Source organism: Corythoichthys intestinalis, chromosome 8, assembly GCF_030265065.1.
Source record: "Corythoichthys intestinalis isolate RoL2023-P3 chromosome 8, ASM3026506v1, whole genome shotgun sequence".
NCBI classification, from domain to species: domain Eukaryota; kingdom Metazoa; phylum Chordata; class Actinopteri; order Syngnathiformes; family Syngnathidae; genus Corythoichthys; species Corythoichthys intestinalis.
In genome coordinates, this window is record NC_080402.1 from 44952098 (window position 1) to 44973102 (window position 21005).

At 40.7% G+C, this 21005-nt stretch overlaps 1 protein-coding gene across 1 annotated transcript in view; it reads left to right on the forward strand.

Moving 5' to 3' along the window:
- myo15ab (myosin XVAb) overlaps positions 1-21005 on the forward strand; it is an 83248-nt gene that overhangs the window by 7972 nt on the left and 54271 nt on the right. Inside the window, exons 7-20 of the mRNA XM_057844729.1 lie at positions 64-146; positions 231-294; positions 377-486; positions 1073-1147; positions 1237-1327; positions 1430-1435; positions 1527-1630; positions 4074-4137; positions 5428-5541; positions 13270-13431; positions 13713-13832; positions 13951-14009; positions 19611-19734; positions 19828-19923. Of these exons, the coding sequence (XP_057700712.1) occupies positions 64-146; positions 231-294; positions 377-486; positions 1073-1147; positions 1237-1327; positions 1430-1435; positions 1527-1630; positions 4074-4137; positions 5428-5541; positions 13270-13431; positions 13713-13832; positions 13951-14009; positions 19611-19734; positions 19828-19923 (1272 nt within the window). The remainder of the gene's footprint in view (positions 1-63; positions 147-230; positions 295-376; positions 487-1072; positions 1148-1236; positions 1328-1429; positions 1436-1526; positions 1631-4073; positions 4138-5427; positions 5542-13269; positions 13432-13712; positions 13833-13950; positions 14010-19610; positions 19735-19827; positions 19924-21005) is intronic.

A 21005-nucleotide genomic window follows, 5' to 3' on the forward strand; every position in this document is an offset into this window, starting at 1 on the left:
GATGACCAGATTGTTCATGTATCCATGTAATAGTTTTTTTTGTTTGTTTGTGTTTTTGTTTAGATCTACGCTATTCTAAGCATGCCGACAACCAGTCATAGGGTAAAACGATGGGCTGAGGGTATGGAGGATTTGACTCAACTGCCGTAAGCCTCACAAGTTCATTATCTGGGTGTCCACTGGTAGACCCATTCAAGGCATTGTCTTGATCCTGTATGTTTTAATTCCAGCGAATTGAATGAGACCACTGTCCTTATGAATCTCAAGAAGCGCTACGACCAGGACCTCATTTATGTATTTATTTATTTTACTGTTTGGATTTAACATCAAAATGTATGCATCTAAAGGCTAAGTCCTGTGATTTTCTCTGCCAAAGACCTACATTGGAAGCATCCTGGTCTCCATCAACCCCTACAAGCTGCTCAACATTTACGGCACGGACATGGTACTCCTGTATGAGGGCCACGGTCTGAGTGACAACCCTCCGTAAGACCCTCATTTTAGTACACTTCCAGCGATGACTTTTACTGCACATAATGACAGAAAGATTATGTTGTTAGTTTCGGCTAGTGTAATGTCTTGTTATTGCGTATTATGGTCTGGCGATGCACATATTTACAGCCCAGTTGTCCAAAAAGCGGAAACCACAGTGAGCGACATGCGTGCAAAGTACGTTTGCACACTAGCCGCAATCGGCATACCCCCGATAACTACCAAGTAATATCATACTCCGGTGACATACATTTTAAGTGTCCAAGATCAATGTGTCAATGCAAGGTCAGGTAAAGTCGGTGTAGAGCCAGATAATGTCATCAAAAGAGCCAGAACTGGTTTGAGGGCAATATGTTCCGGACCCTTGCTATAGCTTTACTCTACTTAACTTCATAGAGTTCACTGAGTGATTGATATGTTGCATCTAATTAAAAGGTTGGTTTGGCACATTGCGCAAAAGACCAAAAATAATAGTCCGATTTGCTACCTTTGCAGACAGTGTCATATGTTATTGAAAAGTACCGTCTGAATAATTTAATCATAACAAATGATAGTAATAGAGTATGTGTCTGTGTTGCAGTCACCTATTTGCCCTAGCTAATCTTTCTTACACCAACATGATGGATGCCAAAGACAACCAATGTATTGTGATCAGGTACAACATTTGTATTCCTTATGGTTGTAGAACTTGACACTAATTTACTAACTGGTATACTAAATCCATTTTTCATGATTTCTTTGCAGTGGAGAAAGCGGGTCCGGAAAGACAGAAGCCACCAAACTAATCTTGCGTTACCTAACTGCCATACACCACAAACGAAATGTGACACAACAGGTACATCTACCATTTACTCAACAGCCTCATTTACTGTGTAATTAATCATCCATTTTGAAAACTCCATTGTTGCTCTTTTTCATTCTGACCTCTTCCCGTCAGATAGAGGTAAGATATTCATTTGCATTCTTGTCTATTGTTGTTCATTAATTATTGGAGGTTGTCACAGCAACGAATACTGTATTTATATTTTCATTAGATCCTAGAAGCCATGCCCCTTTTGGAGTCCTTTGGCAACGCTAAAACCGTACGCAACGACAACTCGTCACGCTTTGGCAAATTCACGCAGATCTGCATGGAGGAGTGAGTGGTATCAATATTTAGCTAAAAATACCACTTTTCCCGCAACTTCAAGATTTCTTCTTTAGGTAGTTCCTCGAGTGCAGCCAGGAACATCCTATTTTTGGCAAAAGCAGTTTAGCGCTAGTTATTCTGTTAGTTATTCTGATGGGGAATTACATATGTTGATGTATTACATCCCTTTTCTTCATTTCTGCAATTAGGTTTAGCTAATACAGCAATTTAAGCAATCAATTCGAGTTTTTTACGTCTGATTTAAAAAATAATTTTAATAATCAATTCAAATTCTTTCTGCTTCTTATTGCAACTCATGTTTCACCTCCATTAAATGCCCTCTACGCATCAACGGGAGGTGCTTATTTAGCTGACACACATGATTGTTTTATTGTTTCTATTACTTTATGGCTGCGGCCACCAATTAAGCAGTAGACAGCATTTATACAGGCTCGAAGTGCGTCTTAATACTTAAAAATTGTTATTAGCAGATCAAGAAAAGTCCTACATATGCACCCATCTGCAACGCAGGAAGAATAAAGACAAGTAGTTGACGATAACAGTAACAAAGATTTCAAGTAGGGGTCTCCAAACTGGTCCTCAAGGGCCTGTTTGGGTCAGATTCAGATTCAGAGATTTATTTGTCATTGACACCAGCTCTCACAAGATGACAACAGATGCAATGAAATTCCGTTGGATGAGTGAGCATCGGGCCGCTGCAGACTTTGTTCTGCGCCGCCACTTCTCTCTCTTCTTCAGAAATTGCAGCGAAAGTTACAAGTAGACACACATAAATAATACAACATAGCATGGGTATGAGACGACGCCGGGTTTTTGGTCCTACCGATTGAACACAGACAGTTTAACCAATGAGGTTTCGACTTAAACAAGCAGCACCTGACTGCAATCAACTTATTCTGCTTGTAAAACACCAGATTAGTGAAAAGGTGTTGTCTTGCTTTGTTTAAATGACATCCTGCACCCACTGCGGCCCTATGTGCAATAGTTTGGAGACCCCTGATCAAGTGTGTCTCATATAATGCAACTTTTAAGTCAACCAGGCTGTACTGTCAAATTAATTTTTTTCAACACAGGAGTTGGATGGAAAATTGAAAATCGATCAATTTTGGGTGATTTCATGTCCCTCTTCAAGCACCATTCTCACCTGTGTGTAAACACCTTGATGTGTTCATGGGCTCAAAAATGTCACTACTTGTATGAAATGCAAGAAATCTGTTAAAAACAGAATAGCATTTCTTTGAATACCCTGGATTAAAATTGGGGCCTACAATGCAAATAATGGATTTTTTTGTTGTTGTTGTTTTTGAGCTTGGACAACTGTACTGTAAACTAGGGGTGTGACAAAATATCGAAATGGTGATATATCGGGATTCTTTGTATCACAAAAGGTTATCTATATGCTCCTGCCAAGAATCGAGATATAGTTTTTAAAATGTGTCAATGTCTAAAAAAAAAATGAAAATAAAAAGGAACCAACAAGTTGCTACCAAATTTTTCCACCATAACAGTGTCTCCGTTAACTCTAAGGCTGCATTGACGGTGCACGACGCCGAATCCATTTAGACTGGGAACGTTCGTTCATTCGAAACCAGAGCATTCACAGTCATTCTGTCCGATTTTCAGGGCATTTACAGGTCATTTCCGATTGAGTTTGGGTCCCTGCCTATTCATTTGGGTGATTCCCAGGCCACTTCCTGTTCTGTAACTTAAAATAACCAGGAAGTGACCTGTAAAATACCCCAAAATCAACAGGAAGTAACTGAAAATCAACAGGAAAATGATCTTAAATAGCCCAAAATTACCTCATTGCCTGGCATTGGCTGCCACTGACGGCGCGAATGAACATTCGTTCATTCGCTGCCACCCTCCCAGTTCAAATGGATTGGACGTCCACTAGTGATAAACTCATTCCAATTCACAGCAGAAGCTGTTTTTTCTGTATATTATTTGTTTGTAGAATATCCTGGAATGATGTCCTGACCAATGTATCGATAATCCTTGTATCGCCATATCATCAGATCATCGTTATCGTGAGCTTTGTATCGCAAATCGTATCGTATCGTGAGGTACCAAGAGGTTCCCACTCCTATGTAAACTGTGGGAGGACATGCCAATAAGTTAGAAATGCCTTAGGCAATTATTCTATAGAATTTAGGACAGAACGTTTTTTTTATGTGTGTGTGGTGAAAACATAACCTCCTTAGTGTTAATTTAACATAAACCAGAAGTAGTGGGTAATGTCCACCATGATTATGATACCTAACACTTGGAGAATCGAACACTCTTACCTGTAACATTAACACACTTGGGTTACAAGTTGATCTGTGACAAAGACTAATTCATTACACATGCGTTGTTACTTAACTCTTAACTCTGTGCATGTGTGTGTTTGTGTATGTGTGTTTGTGTGCACTCAAACCTAATTAACCAGGGGTGTAATCAGTGGTGCCATAACGTCTCAGTACCTGTTGGAGAAGTCCCGCATTGTCTTTCAGGTGAACTGGACACACGCTCGCACACACCCACACACACAGCATCTTCTTACAAGTGAGTCAGAGTGTGAGAAAGAGGAGATTCGTGAATCAGTCAGTGTGAGTTGTCAAACACAATGCCGTGTCTCTTTAATCCCTATGTCCATCAAACATCTCCATCAATTGTGTCTGTCGTCTGCAGGACTGAAATGACCTCACATTTTCAAGCGCGCGCTCGCAAACACACACACACACAATGTTCGTTCTAAATGAGAACACTCAGGCGCACCTGTTACCCCTTTCCTTTTTCCATTTAGTTGTCTGATTTTTCATCATTTTTCTTAAGCTATGTGAGACATTGTCATCCAAAGGTTGGCCTTTACTATTATTTGTAATAATTTGATATCATTTTTAGGACAGTGGACCCCCGCATATTTGTGGAACAGCAGTCTCCTGTTTTGCAGATTATATTTGGAAGGGTTTTTGTTGTTGTTTTTTTTTTTTTAACGAAAAAAAAATCTTGACAATTGTCTGGAAGTTTTAACTATCCTGAACTATTGGCTTTATTATTAAGTTATTTTTAAGTTATCATCCATTCATTTAAGAAATATACAGTATATAATGTAAATTCACAAAAATATGACGTGAGTTTCCTTGGGGCCTTAAAAAGCCTTAAATTTTAATTATCTTGGTGAATTTCTTAAATAGGCATTGACTTTTGTCTGGTAGGTCTTTAATTCCTTGAATTTTTCATTGAACTGCATTGCACGAAATTGAGTCAGAGAATTTTTGCTGACATTTTAGGTGTTAGTGATTTTTTTGTTTCTTTTTTTTTTTTTTTTTTAATTGGGAGACTGGTCATGAAATTGGTCCCAGAATGTATTAAATTCTGTTCAAGATTATCTTAAAAAGGTCTTAAAAATATTATTGCCCATTAATTTGAAAGAGTCTTATTAGTACAGGTATTGGTATTATCACAATTTTTTTATACACCCATTTTCTAACATTTAGTAGCAGAGTAATTTGTTGTCTAATTTTAATTTTATTTTAATGTATTTTTTTTTAGATTGTTTTTACTTTTACTTCATTTATATAAATAAAATAGAATTAGCTTTTATTTATATTATTGGTGTACGCGTTAGTGTTACAGTTTAACTTTAGCTTATCATGAAAAGTGAAATGGCAGTTATACACTTGTATTTTCATAAACAGACATATTTAAATGTAAAATACAGGAAGTAAGTACTGATTTTAAAAATGTAATGGAGAAAGATTTGAATGGCCCATCTTTTGGCTTTTTTTTGTCATGGTCAGGCCAAATCGGAGAGAAACTATCACATCTTCTATGAGATGTTGGCAGGCCTTCCTCCGCATGAGAAGCACTCACTGTATCTGCAGGATGCTGAGACCTACTACTATCTCAATCAGGTATCCAACCCAATGCAGGCGCATGCACACACACACCCACAGCTACGCACAAAGCAAAGCTAATCAATTTCTGGGTTCACAAATGGCTTGTCATCTCTGTGCCAAGGTGACATTCATTCTCCAGACGTTGATTAATGGCCACAAAAATGTAAATGTGGCTCAAGCGACCTTTCATTCTGTTTGATGTAAATTCATTGACATGATGAATGCCCTTGCTTTATGAAGTCAGCCTTTTATGCTAGTTGACTGCGAGAGCACTTTCTAACATTTTTAGTTCCATGCCATTACATAGTGTGAGTTTGGTATTTACGATTTTTTTTTTTTTTTTAATGAATGGAAGGTTTTTACAGTACAGCCCAAGTAGGCCCATTAATGGATCCAATGTGGCTACCAATCCAATAGTGAAACTTTTTAACCCTGCAGAGCCACTGCATTTCTTACTCTCGTTTGGTGGACTTTAGCAAGCAAATCAGTCTACCATGCATTCATAAAGTGTTTTATTATAAATTTAAAATCAAATCTTGTCAAATGAACAGTTAGTCTAAACAGATAGGGAAGGATCAATCACATTAACTACGTACTCTACCATCATCTGTTTGCCCCACATATCAGCTCTAACTGCTATTCATACCCACAAGTATAGGATGAAATATTTATTTGTACCACCCCCCAAAAAAATAAAAATAAATAAAATTCTTGTTATGTGTATTTTAATGGGGGGAAAAATAAGACTCTGAACTTGATAATAACAGTAAGTATATTAAAAATAATAAAGTTTACACATAGGTCTTCTGACATTTCATCAATTGATCGCTGCTGCTTCTTGCCAATGTCGGAGATCGCTTAACCCGGACCCATAAAGTGGCTGAGAAGAGGTTTTTTTTTTTGTTTAAAAAAGTGCACATATAACTCATTAATCTAGAACTTGTTTCATAGTCTTTGCATGTTTCAGCACTTATTCTAAAATATACAGTATTTCATTGTACAGTGATACCTCGCTACTTTACGCTTCAAACTTTGCGCCCTCAGTCCATCATGGGATTTTTTTCAATTAAGAAAAAAAATACATACTCTATATACAGTATTTTATTTAAAAATGTTAAGATATATGCATGTATAGGTGTACAAATAATTTTGGGGTATGTATAATTATTATTTTTAATGTATAATTATGACATTTGCAGTGCTTAAAAACCATTGATAAATATACATACAAGGTTGTTTTTTTTCCCATCCATCCATCCAATATCTTCCGCTTAGTCCGGGGTCAGGTCGCGCGGGCAGCAGCTTTAGCCGGGAAGCCCAGACTTCCCTCTCCCCAGCCACTTCAGCCAGCTCCTCTGGCGGAATTCCAAGGCGTTCCCAGGCCAGCCGAGCGACATAGCCTCTCCAGCGTGTCCTGGGTCGACCCCGGGGCTTCCCGCCGGTGGGACATGCCTGGAACACCTCTCCAGGGAGGCGTCCAGGAGGCATCCGAACCAGATGCCCGAGCCACCTCAAATGGCTCCTCTCAACGCGGAGGAGTAGCGGCTCGACACCAAGCCCCTCCCGGATGACCGGGCTTCTCACCCCATCTCTAAGGGAGAGCCCGGACACCCTGCGGAAGAAACTCATTTCGGCCGCCTGTATCCGGGATCTTGTTCTTTCAGTCACGACCCACAGCTCGTGACCATAGGTGAGGGTAGGAACGCAGATCGACCGGTAAATCGAGAGCTTCGCCCTTTGGCCCAGCTCCTTCCCCACCACAACGGACCGGCGAAGAGTCCGCATCACTGCAGACGCTGCACCAATCCGCCTGTCAATCTCCCGCTCCCCCCACCGTAACCCGCGAACAAGATGCCAAGACACTTGAACTCCTCCACTTGGGGCAGGATCTCATCCCCGACCCGGAGAGGGCATGCCACCCTTTTCTGGCTGAGGACCATGGTCTCGGATTTGGAGGTGCTGATCTTCATCCCAACTGCTTCACACTCGGCTGCAAACCGCCCCAGTGAGAGTTGGAGGTCACGGCTTGATGAAGCCAACAGCACCACATCATCTGCAAAAAGCAGAGATGCAATGCTGAGGCCACCAAACCGGACACCCTCAACACTTCGGCTGCGCCTAGAAACTCTGTCCATAAAAATTATGAACAGAATTGATGACAAAAGGTAGCCTTGGAGGACTCCAATCCTCACTGGGAACAAATTCAACTTACTGCCAGCAATGCGGACCAGACTCTGACACCGGTCATACAGGGACTGAACAGCCCTTACCAAGGGGCTTGGTACCCCGTTCTCCCGGAGAACCCTCCACAGGACTCCCCTAGGCACACAGTCGAACGCCTTCTCCAAATCCACAAAACACATGTAGACTGGTTGGGCGAACTCCCATGCACCCTCGAGGACCCTGCCGAGGGTGTAGCTGGTCCACTGTTCCACGGCTGGGAGGAAAACCACACTGCTCCTCCTGAATCCGAGATTCGACTTCCCGACGGACCCTCCTCTCCAGCTCCCCTGAATAGACTTTACCGGGGAGGCTGAAGAGTGTGATCCCTCTATAATTGGAACACACCCTCCGGTCCCCCTTTTTAAAAAGGGGGGCCACCACCCCGGTCTGCCAATCCAGAGGCACTGTCCCCGATGTCCAAGCGATGTTGTAGAGGCGTGTCAGCCATGACAGCCCCACAACATCCAGAGCCTTTAGGAACTCCGGGCGGATCTCATCGACCCCCGGAGCCTTGCCACCGAGGAGCTTTCCAACAACCTCAGTGACTTCAACCCCAGATATTGGAGAGCCCAACTCGGAGTCCCCAGACTCTGCTCCCTCCGAGGGAGGCGTGTCGGTGGGATTGAGGAGGTCTCCCCACCGACTCACGACGTCCCGAGTCGAGGTCAGCAGTACCCCATCTTCACTATACACAGTGTTAATGGTGCACTGCTTTCCTCTCCGGATGGTGGACCAGAATTTCCACGAAGCCGTCCGAAAGTCGTTTTCCATGGCCTCGTGAAACTCCTCCCATGTCTGAGTTTTTGCCTTGGCGACCGCCGAAGCTGCAGTCCGCTTGGCCAGCCGGTACCTGTCAGCTGCCTCCGGAGTTCCACAGGCCAAAAAGGCCCGGTGGGCCTCCTTCTTCAGCTTGACGGCATCCCTTACCGCTGGTGTCCACCAGCGGGTTCAGGGATTGCCGCCACGACAGGCACCAACTACCTTACGGCCACAACTCTGATCGGCCGCCTTAACAATGGAGGTGCGGAACATGGCCCACTCGGACTCAATGTCCCCCACCTTCCCCGGGACAAGGGAGAAGTTCTGCCGGAGGTGGGTGTTAAAGCTCTTTCCGACAGGGGATTCTGCCAAACGTTCCCAGCAGACCCTCACAATATGTTTAGGCCTGCCAGGTCTGGCCAGCATCTTCCCCCGCCATCGGAGCCAACACACCACCAGGTGGTGATCAGTTGACAGCTCCGCCCCTCTCTTCACCAGAGTGTCCAAAACATGCGGCCGCAAGTCCGATGATACGATTGCAAAGTCGATCATCGAACTGCGGCCTAGGGTGTCCTGGTGCCAAGTACACATATGGACACCCTCATGTTTGAACATGGTGTTTGTTATGGACAAACCGTGACGAGCACAGAAGTCCAAACACAAAACACCACTCGGGTTCTGATCAGGGGGGCCGTTCCTCCCAATTGTTGGTTTTCTTTTTTAAATCATATTGGGGGGGGGGGGGGGGGGGGCATGTATTTTATGTATCTCTGTCCAATGCTGTAAAATCTGGATAAATACATTGAATATGTAATGAAACACAGGATCGCACCGCCCCTGAGACACAACAGGAGAACACTGGATGGGTCTTTTCAGTTCACACAAATTGTTTATTTAAAAAAACTAAAAAATGTCTCCAGGATCCTGGGATCGTCACGTGGCTGGGCCTCCAGGCTGCGTGGGGTTCATGCTCCCCCAGGAGGACGGGAGAATGGCACTGCGCTCAATAAAAGACACAGTGGGCACTGCATACTAGGGATATGAAAAACACAGCAAATATATATATATAAAAAAAAAAAGTCACTCAAGTTAAAAAGGCCACCAAACAGGGGAGCGCCCAATTCCCCTCAACGATTACCACAGTCCTCACTTTAAAATCCCCCTCAAAAAGTTTAAAACAATAAAAACTAAAATATTTAAAATTAAAATGTTAACCAGCTTCCGCTGCTAAAATACAGCGTCCTTGTTGTTCACTGGCGCTCAGGGCCGGCCCAGCGTATACGCAGGCTATGCAGCTGCTTAGGGCCCCTGACCAATAGGCGGCCCAGATAGGGGGCAATCTAGCAATTGTTTAATTTATATACTATTTTGTTTACTTCAGTTTGCTTTATTTGACTTTTGTGAGTTTTGATACTTGATTACAAGCTTAAAAAATAAAAGTTCTTCCTTAGCTTCTTTCTTTCCTCTTTTAGAAAAAGGTTTGGTAAGGCAAGGCAAGGGCAAGGCAAATTTATTTATATAGCATAATTCAACACAAGGCAATTCAAAGTGCTTTACATCACATGAAGATCATAAAAATCACATTTAAATCAACACAACGTAAAAACCAAGACAAAAGATCGCATTTAATCACAGAATAAAAATAAATAAATAAAAATAAAACAAAATAAAAATAAAACAAAAACTACTACTACTAATAATAATTGAAATCAGCAATGGAGATAAGCACAAGAGGAATAGAAAGCAGGTAGATTGAAATATATAGACAGTTATGGCATACCTGTTAAGTTGTAGAAATTGCAAATAGGGAGATTTCTGTTTGCCAACCCCGATGACGCGCGCGCGCGCGACAATCGCTAAGACAAAATGCAACCATTTTTTTTCAAGTTCATTTTGGTCACAACACTTGTGTAAAAATTAACTACACTGTCAAAGAACCTCTTTTTGGAGGCATCAGAGATAGTCTTCAACTTGCTCCATGTATTGTCTGGCATCATGTGATACTGCTATGTTGCCTGTGTCATGCCAGTTCTCCTTGTTCCTGTAATCAACATCTAGGATATCCTCAGCTTTCCTGATCACATCCATTTGCACAAATTTGGACATCAGCTTCCTCAGCAGCCTCTTCATCTCATCAACCATCACTCCAATTAGGGCTAAATCAGCAAGATTAAAAACATTAATTACATCATTTAGAAAATTAATCATATTTGTTTTTAAAAGTATCTTTGTCGTGGCAGTTTTTTAATTGAATTGTAACCTAGAATTGAAACTTTATATTTTTTGTTTCAGCACAGTAATAATGATATAATGTAATCAAGTGTATAGTATACACTTTAGCTTTAGCATAATAGCGAATCTAAATGATTAAACTTCAAGTAAGTAACGATATGCTTTCTCACTTAAATTCATATATTGTGGGGGTAGGACCGCAGTGGTTTAATATTCCATGATGTTTGATCCACGAAAACACAGAGTAAAGCAGCGACTTCTTCCTCATCGTTCTCCCATCATTAGCTCTAATGCTATTAGCATTAGGCTAGTTAGCTATCGCTGGCAGGTAAGACTTACGGCAATTACGTTGACGAACGTCGTTTTTCCCGAATACTGGAGGCCGACCAGGGTCAGCTCCATCTCTTCCTTCCAAAATAAAGACTTGAACCAGTCTAAAAGCCGGTTTATTAGTGCCAGCATCTTGGGAAGTCGGTGGTGCTTCGCCTCTTCCCTCCCTGTCAGATGATTGGTTGGGCTTTTCCAGCTCTGAAGGGGAGTGAGGGCAGGGAAGTCGGAGACGGCCAGGCTATTCGTTTTTGGTCACTTTCCGAATCAGGCCGAATGGTATCGTTACAAAACGGTGACAAACAAAAATGTAAAAAAAAAAAAAAAAAATTGACATTTTTGGAAAATCGGGAGATTTGGCTTTCTAATCATGAGGCGTGAGCACTGGGGTCAAAATCAGGAGTCTCCCGACCAAATCGTGAAACTTAACAGGTCTGTTATGGATATGCAGTGCTAAACAAAAGCGTTTTTAGCCTTGATTTAAAAGAGCTAACAGTTTGAGCATACTTCAAACGGTGGTACTGACAATCATTTGGGGTGATGTTTGAAGAATGCAGTGCAACAAAAACTGATTAATATACAAAATATGGACATATAGGTTGGATTGGATGTATGGGTTTCACAGTACACTGTGACGAAATTGTGGCCCAAAAATATGGGCCCCTTGGCATTGTTTTGCTTAGGGCCCCCAAATGGCCTGGGCCGGCCCTGCTGGCGCTCCCCTGGTTCCAGTGACTGGAAAGGCTCTTTCGTCTCTGGATCTGGCAAAGCGGGGCAGGCTAATCGCTTCCCTTTTTTGCGTGGGTTGAACATTGTAAGTGATCGGGTGGCGCTCGACCCGTTCGGCGTTGCGGCATTCAGTTCACCGGACCGTTCCAACTTCGTCCTCCTCGTCTTGCTTGTGGTACTGTCAATTTTCCCTCTCCTTGCGGCGCCCGTCTGCGGAGGGGCCGGTCCACGCTCCCTCAATGCCGCGTCAATTCCGAAAGAAGGCAGTCCACCTTCCCATATACTCTGGCCATGCCAAATTTGTAGCCGATCATAATTACCCTCAGCCAATCAACCTGTGCAGGTGTTAATAGGCCTCGATTAGGAACACCTGGGGAGAAGGGGGTCACGCTTGTACACTGCCTGCCACGCTGTTTGCCAGTGTTGTTTTCGTCAACGATGACTATAACGAAAATATTTCGTCAACGATCAATTTGTTTCATGACGATGACGAGACGATAATGAGCTAAAAACATGTTTTGGGAGACAAAAATGAAATGAAAGACACATTGAAACTAATGCTAGTTTTCGTCTGACAAGACGACAACGAAACGAAAATCCACAAGTTTCCGTCACATAGTTGACAATGTGTGACATTTTATGTGTAGTTGGTTTGCATCGTAGCAGTATTTGGTTCTGTCACTCATGTGATGTGCTGCTGCTCTCCAGTCTCTGGGCTTTGTAAGATTTGTTTTCTTATTTTGCCAGAGAAATTCTGCAATGTTGCTTCAGCCTTTAAAGGTCTGTGCTGAATTATCATCACACACTAAATGTAAGTCGTAGCATTAGCATAGCATTCGCGTTAGCATCTGGCTAATAGTAATGGCTAGTCTTCGTTTACCTCTTGGACAACTTTTTTTACATACAGTTTGTGGCGTCCAGGTCGGTATAATTAACTGAAAATAACGTGCTGTTTTCCTGCCGAGTGTGTATTGTCACCAAATTGGTGTTGTCCTTGGAGAGGCTACAATATGTGCTCGTCTGTCAATGTTCATTAGAAATAGTTGGAAAACTTTATTTATCTATTTATTGGATTTTTTTTTTTTTTTTTTGTATTTACAGACCAAAACATTTTGAGTAAACGTCGAATAAAACTAGACAAACTTAGTCTTGTGTTTTTGTCAACATAAACTAGACGAAGACAAACACTTTTTGAGAGGACTAAAATATGCCTGAGATAAGTATTATCGTCCAAAAGACTAAGACTAAAACGAAAATTAAAAGGGCTGCCAAAAACACCAATGCTTTTTACAAATACACAAAAAAAAAAAAAAATTTTAAATACAGTATTTAAATAAGCAGATTTTCTATTTTTGCCGCGGGTTTGGTCCCTATTAACCGCGAAAAACTAGGGATCACTGTATTTAAAAAACAAAAATTAACAAAATGACTGCACAATCTCTTTAATGCTCGTGGATGCGCATGCTGGTGCAGGGAGGGGACTGCAAAATTGCAGGCAAGGATGATGGCGAGGACTTTCGCCGCCTGCTGAGCGCCATGGACATCTTGCGCTTCAATGCTGAGGAGCAAAAGGACATCTACCGGTTACTGTCTTCCATCCTCCATATCGGAAATGTCTACTTCGAGTCGCATCAGGTCAATACATCACACTTTAATGCTAAAGCACAGTGGGTCAAACTTTTGTACACATGCCACATTTTACCTCTTATAAAAGAGAAAGCCAGGCCAGGTAGTTTATTCACCATACAGTCATACTGTACATCTAATAAATAATACAGGATTCTTGAAAGGTTGCTTTAAATGCCCAGAGGGTTAAATTGAATAAGGAAGTGAGCCACGAGTGGCCTGCGAGCCATACTTTACCCACCCCTCCACTGCACACATTATAATGGCATGATTGATTATGCCCCTTGTAGGCTGGAGCTAGTCAGGAGGCTGCGGCGTCAGTGGTAAGCACTCAGGAGATCCGAGTGGTCGCTGAACTGCTACAGGTGTCACCCGAAGGGCTGCAAAAGTGTGTAACCTTTAAAGTTAAGGTGAGTGCCACACACAGATTCACACAGACTTCACTCTGCACCAAATATACATTGAATACACAATAACACATTCCGTTTACCGTATATGGGCTTGACTGACAGTTTATTGTATTTGCAGGACACAGTACGGGAAAAGATATCCACTCCGCTCACAGTGGAGAGTGCTGTAGATGCCAGGTAAGTTTAAATCAATTGTTTAAATGAGTTATTTTCTGTTAAATTTCATTAGGAATGGTTGTCTTTTAGCCATGTGACATGTTGACTGACTGTCAAAAGCTGAAATTTTAGTTCTAAATGTTCAAAATGTCTTGGGTATAAAATATTAAATATACAGTATTGCCAATGTTACTATGTATTTTGTGTGCAGAAAACACAGAAAAGACAGAAAAAGCAGTTTCTGCTCTTGCACTCCTCTTTAAAAGAAACTGCTGTATTTTAGGCCAAACAAAAACTGTTGTGTTTGATAGAACAATATGTCTATATGCTGCCATAGCAGATTCATGGCGAATTAAGCCCCGATCTATTTTTAATTTGTCCCTTTTACCCATGAAACCCCCGTTTACAGACATCGCGCAACCCGCTTTTGTTTCAACCCAGCCATAAAAAGAAGGTAATTAATCATATTAATTATTCAAAATGTCTGTGATTTTTAGCTTAGAATCATTAATTGATGTCTAATATTTAGTTTAAAAAAGAAAAAATACTTTAAAAAATTATTTACTCGCATATTGTAAACTTTTAAACAAATTATGTCACATTGAAAAAATTGGCTTCTGTAAAAAAGTCACAGATATCTACCTCATAATTATCACTTAATTGCATTTTTTTCGTTACTGTCGCATTTTCCCCTATATTTTAGATGATAAACAATCGATCCAAATGAAGAAAATTTGAAAAAAAAAACGTTTAAAAGGGTAAATATATGAAAAAGAAAATCTCGACCACTCTTTGTTGTCTGCGATTTCTGCGTCGCGACCCTTGTTATATCACCATGTTTCACCCATAAAATCCCCAAAAAGTCCAGCTGTGGCCATTCACATCTGTGTCTTGACAGTCGATCATACATGCTACATGGAGTTTTCGGATCGAAACAAGGTAACTACACGATAATATCTCGTTAAAATCATAGCAGAATTAGAGTGTCAAGACACAGCTGTGAATGGCCACAGCCAGATTTTGGGGGTATTTTATGGGTGAAACATGGTAATATAACAGGAGTCGCGATACAGAAATCGAAGACATCAAGGAGTGGTCGAGATTCTTTTTCATATATTTACCCTTTTAAATGTTTTTTTTTCAATTTTCTTTGTTTGGATCGATTATTTATCATCTAACATATCGGGGAAAATGCGACTAACAAAAAAAAAAAAAAAAAATGAAGCCATAGTTATGAGGTAGATATCCGTGACTTATTTACAGACACCGTTTTTTCATTGTGACGTAATTTGTTTAAAAGTTTAAAATATGCGAGTGAATGATTTTTTAAAGTCATTTTTTTAACGAAATATTACACATCAATTAATGATTCTAAGCTAAAATGACAGACATTTTGAATAGGAAATATAATTACTTACTGTCTTTTTATGGCTGGGTTGAAACAAAAGCGGTTACGCAACATCTGTAAATGGGGGTTTTCAGGGTAAAACGGACAACTTAAAAATAGTTTGGGGGCTCAATGTGGCATGAATCTGCTATGGCAGCATATAGACATATTGTTCTATCAAAGACAACAGTTCTTTTGGTTTAAAATACATTGCCCTCCATAATTATTGGATTTATAATTTTTTTTTTTCTAAATAATATGGGACCTTAATGGAAAAAAAGACAAAACTCCAACCTTCAATACAAGTGCATTTATTCAGTGGGGAAAAAATCCCACATAAAGAAATAATTATTTGACATCAAATAATGTGTGTCACAATTATTAGCACCCCTGGTGTTAATACTTTGTACAACCCCCTTTTGCCAACAAAACAGCACCTAATCATCTCCTATAATGTTTCACAAGATGGGAAAAGACAGAAAGAGGGATCTTCAGCCATTCCTCTTTGCAGAATCTCTCTAAATCATCCAGAGACCTTGGTCCTCTCCTCTGTACTCTCCTCTTCAGCTCACCCCACAGGTTTTCAATGGGGTTGAGGTCCTGGGACTGAGATGGCCATGGGAGGAGCTTGATTTTGTGTCTGGTGAACCATTTCTGTGTAGATTTGGCCATATTTTTAGGGTCATTGTCTTGCTGAAAGACCCAGTGACGACCCATCTTCAGCTTTCGGGCAGAGGGCAACAGATTTTGATTTTAAATGTCCTGGTATTTCAAAGCATTCATGATGCCATGCACCCTAACAAGGTTCCCAGGGCCTTTGGAAGCGAAACAGCCCCACAGCATCACTGACCCACCCCCATACTTCACAGTGGGTATGAGGTGCTTTTCAGCATGCGCATCTTTTGTGGCACGTCAGACCCACTTAGAGTGTTTGTTGCCAAAAAGATCAATCTTGGTCTCATCTGACCAAAGCACATGGTCCCAGGCTTCAACTGGGACCATGTGTATTTTTGTGTGTGACCAGATAGATAGATAGATAGATAGATAGATAGATAGATAGATAGATAGATAGATAGATAGATAGATAGATAGATAGATAGATAGATAGATAGATAGATAGATAGATAGATAGATAGATAGATAGATAGATAGATAGATAGATAGATAGATAGATAGATAGATAGATAGATAGATAGATAGATAGATAGATAGATAGATAGATAGATAGATAGATAGATAGATATAATTACATGTGTTATGTATAATATTTGTTACATATATGATAGTTACTTATATCTATGATTAGTTATATACAGTGGTATGAAAAAGTATCTGAACCTTTTGGAATTTCTCACATTTCTGCATAAAATCACTTTCAATCTTTGTCAAAATCACACAGATGAAAAAACAGTTTCTGTTTTAACTAAAACCACCCAAACATTTATAGGTTTTCATATTTTAATGAGGATAGCATGCAAACAATGACAGAAGGGGGAAAAATAAGTAAGTGAACCCTCTGCCTAAGGAGACTTAAAGAGCAATTGAAACCAATTTTTACCAAACATGATGTGCATCATTGCTCGGTCAAAAGAGGTGTCTGAAGACCTGCAATCAAGGATTGTTGATTTGCATAAAGCTGGGAAAGGATACAAAACTATCTCTAAAAGTCTGGATTTTTAATCAATGGACAGTCAGAGAAGTTGTCTACAAATGGAGAGAGTGTGGCACTGTTGCTTCTCTCCCAAGGAGTGGCCGTCCACCAAAGATGACGCCAAGAGTTCAGCGCAGAATACTCAGAGAGGAAAAAAATAACCATATAGTGTCTACTAAAGACTTACAGAAATCACTGGCACAGTCCAATATGTGTGTGCACACATCAACTTTATGTAAAACTATGGCCAAAAATTGTGTTCATTGGAGGGCTTCACGGAGGAAGCCACTGCTGTCTAAAAAAACATTGTTGTCCGTTTAATGTTCGCAAAAGGCACTTGGACACTCCCCAGAAGTTTGGCAAAATATTTTGTGAACTGATGAAACCAATGTGGAATTGTTTGGGAGTAACACACAAGGTCATGTGTGGAGGAAAAATAGAACACCTCACCAACATCAACACCTCAACCCCTCCTGTGAAGCATGGTGGAGGAAGCATCATGATTTGGTGCTGTTTTGCTACCTCAGGACCTGGACAACTTGCAATCATTAATTGAAGAATGAATTCAAAAGTTTATCAGGATGTTTTGCAGGAAAACCTGAGGCCGTCTGTCAGACAGTTGAAGCTAAGAAGAGGATAGATGCTGCAACAAGACAATGATGCCAAACACAGAAGTAAACCCACTTCAGAATGGTTTCAGAACAAAATACACGTTCTGGAGTGGCCAAGTCAAAGTCCAAACTTGAACCCCATTGAGATACTGTGGTTTGACCTAAAGACAGCGATTCATGCCAGACATCCCAGGAATCTGACTGAATTGCAGCAGTTTTGTAGAGAAGAATGAGCCAAGATTAGTCCTGATCGATGTGCCAGACTGATCTGCAGCTACAGGAAGCGTCTGGTTGAAGTTATTGCTGCCAAAGTGGGGGGCCACAAAATTTTAAATGTGATGGTTCATTTATTTATTTTTCCCCCTTCTGTCATTGTTTGCATGATATCCTCATTAAAACATGAAAACCTGCAAATGTTTGTGTGGTTTTACTTAAAGCAGACCCTGTTTTTTAATCTGTGTGAGTTTGACAAAGATGAGATCACGTTTGATGGTGATTTTATGCAGAAATGTGAGAAATTCCAAAAGGTTCAGATTGTTTTTCATACCACTGTAAATGTATTGGTGTTATTATGATTATTGTAAGCATTATTATTGTTGTAATCATTATGATGAGGATCGTTGTTGTATACGTGTCTTTGTTGCAATCAATTTTGATTGTAGTCATTTTTTTACACTCAATACAAGATTTATTCCAAAGATGCATGGTAGGTAAATTAAACACTTTAAACTGTCCGTAAATTGTGTGGATGCATATTTGGTGTGTCACGATGATATTCAGCATAATATTAAGTTGGCATTAGCATTAAATTCATTAGCTGTCATGAAGTCATCATTTCAGCCTGGCGGTCAGCAAGCTTGACTGCCGATACACAAGGTGTGAAAAGCACAGGCTTGATCCATTGGTAGGAATAGAACAGAGGGAGCGCAGTAACTTAGAACGAGATGAGCTGCATACACTATATAAAATATGTATTCGATTCCTTTTTTTTAAATATATTAATATTACAGGAGGAAGGCCCATTAAATCGCCACTCAGGTTGTTATTATATTCCTTGAAGTCCTATTCCTCTCTCATTTGAGAATCGGTCGTCTTGAAACTTGGTAGCTATGTAGCATCGGCCAGTATCTATCAATCCTTGGGGCCTGATTTTTTATTTTTTTTAGTATCAAAGCTGATGATTTAGCAATTTGCCAGTAGAGCGGTTTGGTATTATTGTTTGCGACTCTGTTTCTTTTAATTAAAGGACATATCAAGACGCAAAACTACTAAATTAGATAGTGGAACTGAAATACGCTGCTATGCTCCCATTTTTGGAATGTATAGCAAAAGAAAAGAATTCAATGGAGCACCGTTTCTGGCTTTTCATCCCCGACATTAACTACGGCAAACGACCACCTTATGAGCACTCATCTAGGGGAGAGTCGCTTCATTGGACCAGTGAGTCAGCGGTACTTGTGCAGGTGGCATGAATGGATTGGATTTGTGTCAGAGAAGACGTGGCAAAACAATTTACATACAAAAAGAGCTCCAAAACTAATAGTATATGTTTAAAAGATGTTTTTTATGTGTAAAAAAAAAAGTAAACTGGACAGCATAAAGAGAAGTGGTTCTTTGTGTATGGGCTGATTAATTAATTGCGGACATACTGTGCCTGTAGGTGCCGACTTCAAGGACATTCAGTTTTAGTTTGCTACGGCACATCTGTGCTTGTTTTTTAAAGGAACAAAAGTTTCAAAAATAAAGTTGATCTATTAGAATTCAGCCAGAATATTGGAGCTGGACCTCTTTGATATTCTCGTTTAAATCTTTGATAGAGGCAAGTAAGGACAAAGGATTTAAAGACGGGAGGGTTCAGGGGTGCGAGGAGAGTTGGGGGGGGGTCGTATCTTTTTGGATGCCCTCTTGTTTCCATAGGAACCAGGTTCTCTTGTTTCCATAGCAACCCTGTTGTGTGTCTGCATGTCTCATAGAGACGCGGTTGCCAAGATCCTGTACTCGCTGCTCTTCAACTGGCTGACAGAGCGTATCAACGGACGGGTGTACCCCCGTAATGAAGCACTCTCCATCTCCATACTGGACATTTATGGATTTGAGGTCCGATTTTTACCCTAAATTAAGAAAAAAGATAATAAAAAAAGGACCGGCACCCCCGGCCTTTTTAGAAAGCTTCTTATATTTGTCTTTTAGGAGCTACAGGTGAACAGTTTTGAGCAGCTGTGTATCAACTATGCCAACGAAACTTTGCAGTTCTTCTTTAACAAAGTCATCATCCAACAGGAGCAGGTCAGGGAACTATTTCTTGTACAACCTCTCACTTTTCTGAATCTTCATCATACTGAAACATTCCATGAATTACGGTATTACTGACACATTCATAAAAATGTATAATTATATATAAATTGCTAAATGCAAAAATTAGAAGATCCCAAACCAGTTTAGGATTGGTTTAAAGTACTCATATCACAGCCCCCTCACCCTTAAAAAGCTGATAGCACCACATGCATTATACTCCACAGAGGAGCTACGACAAAGGGTGGTGGGATGTAGACCGGGAAGAAGTTCCCCGTGGCAGTCCCACTGCCCTCTCAACCGGGCTCTCGTATTATAATGCATAAACTCCAATAACCTCCCCACACAACCCCATCATGGTGCTGGGTAGGCCAAATCCCCGATTGGCAGACATGGGTCTCACCTTCCTGTTTCATGGCCTCCTCTTTGTCATCCCCGGTTGTCCATTTGTAAAAATAATTACAGTGGAGAAAATAAGTATTTGAACACCCTGCTATTTTGCAAGTTCTCCCACTCAGAAATCATGGAGGAGTCTGAAATGTTCATCTTTGGTGAATGTCCACTCTGAGAGAGATAATCTAAAAAGAAAAATCCAGAAATCACAATGCATGTTTTTTTAACAATTTATTTGTGTGATACAGTCGCAAGCAAGTATTTGAACACCTGTCTATTTGTTAGAATTCTGACCCTGAAAGACCTGTTAGTCCGCCGATTAAAGGTCCACCTCCACTCCATGTGTTATCTTGAATTAGATGCACTTGTTTGGGGTTGATAGCTGCACAAAGACACCTGTCCACCCCATACAATCAGCAAGACTCAATCTTGTAACATGGCCAAGACAAAAGAGCTGTCCAAAAATACCAGAGACAAAATTGTTCACCTCCACATGACTGGAAAGGGCTACGGAGCAATTGCCAAGCAGCTAGGTGAAAAATGGTCCACTGTTGGAGCAATCATTAGAAAATGGAAGAAGCTGAAAATGAGGGTTAATCTCAATTGGAGTGGAGCCCCATGTAAGATATCACCTTGTGGAGTCTCAATGATCCAAAGAAAGGTGAGGAATCAGCCCAAAACTG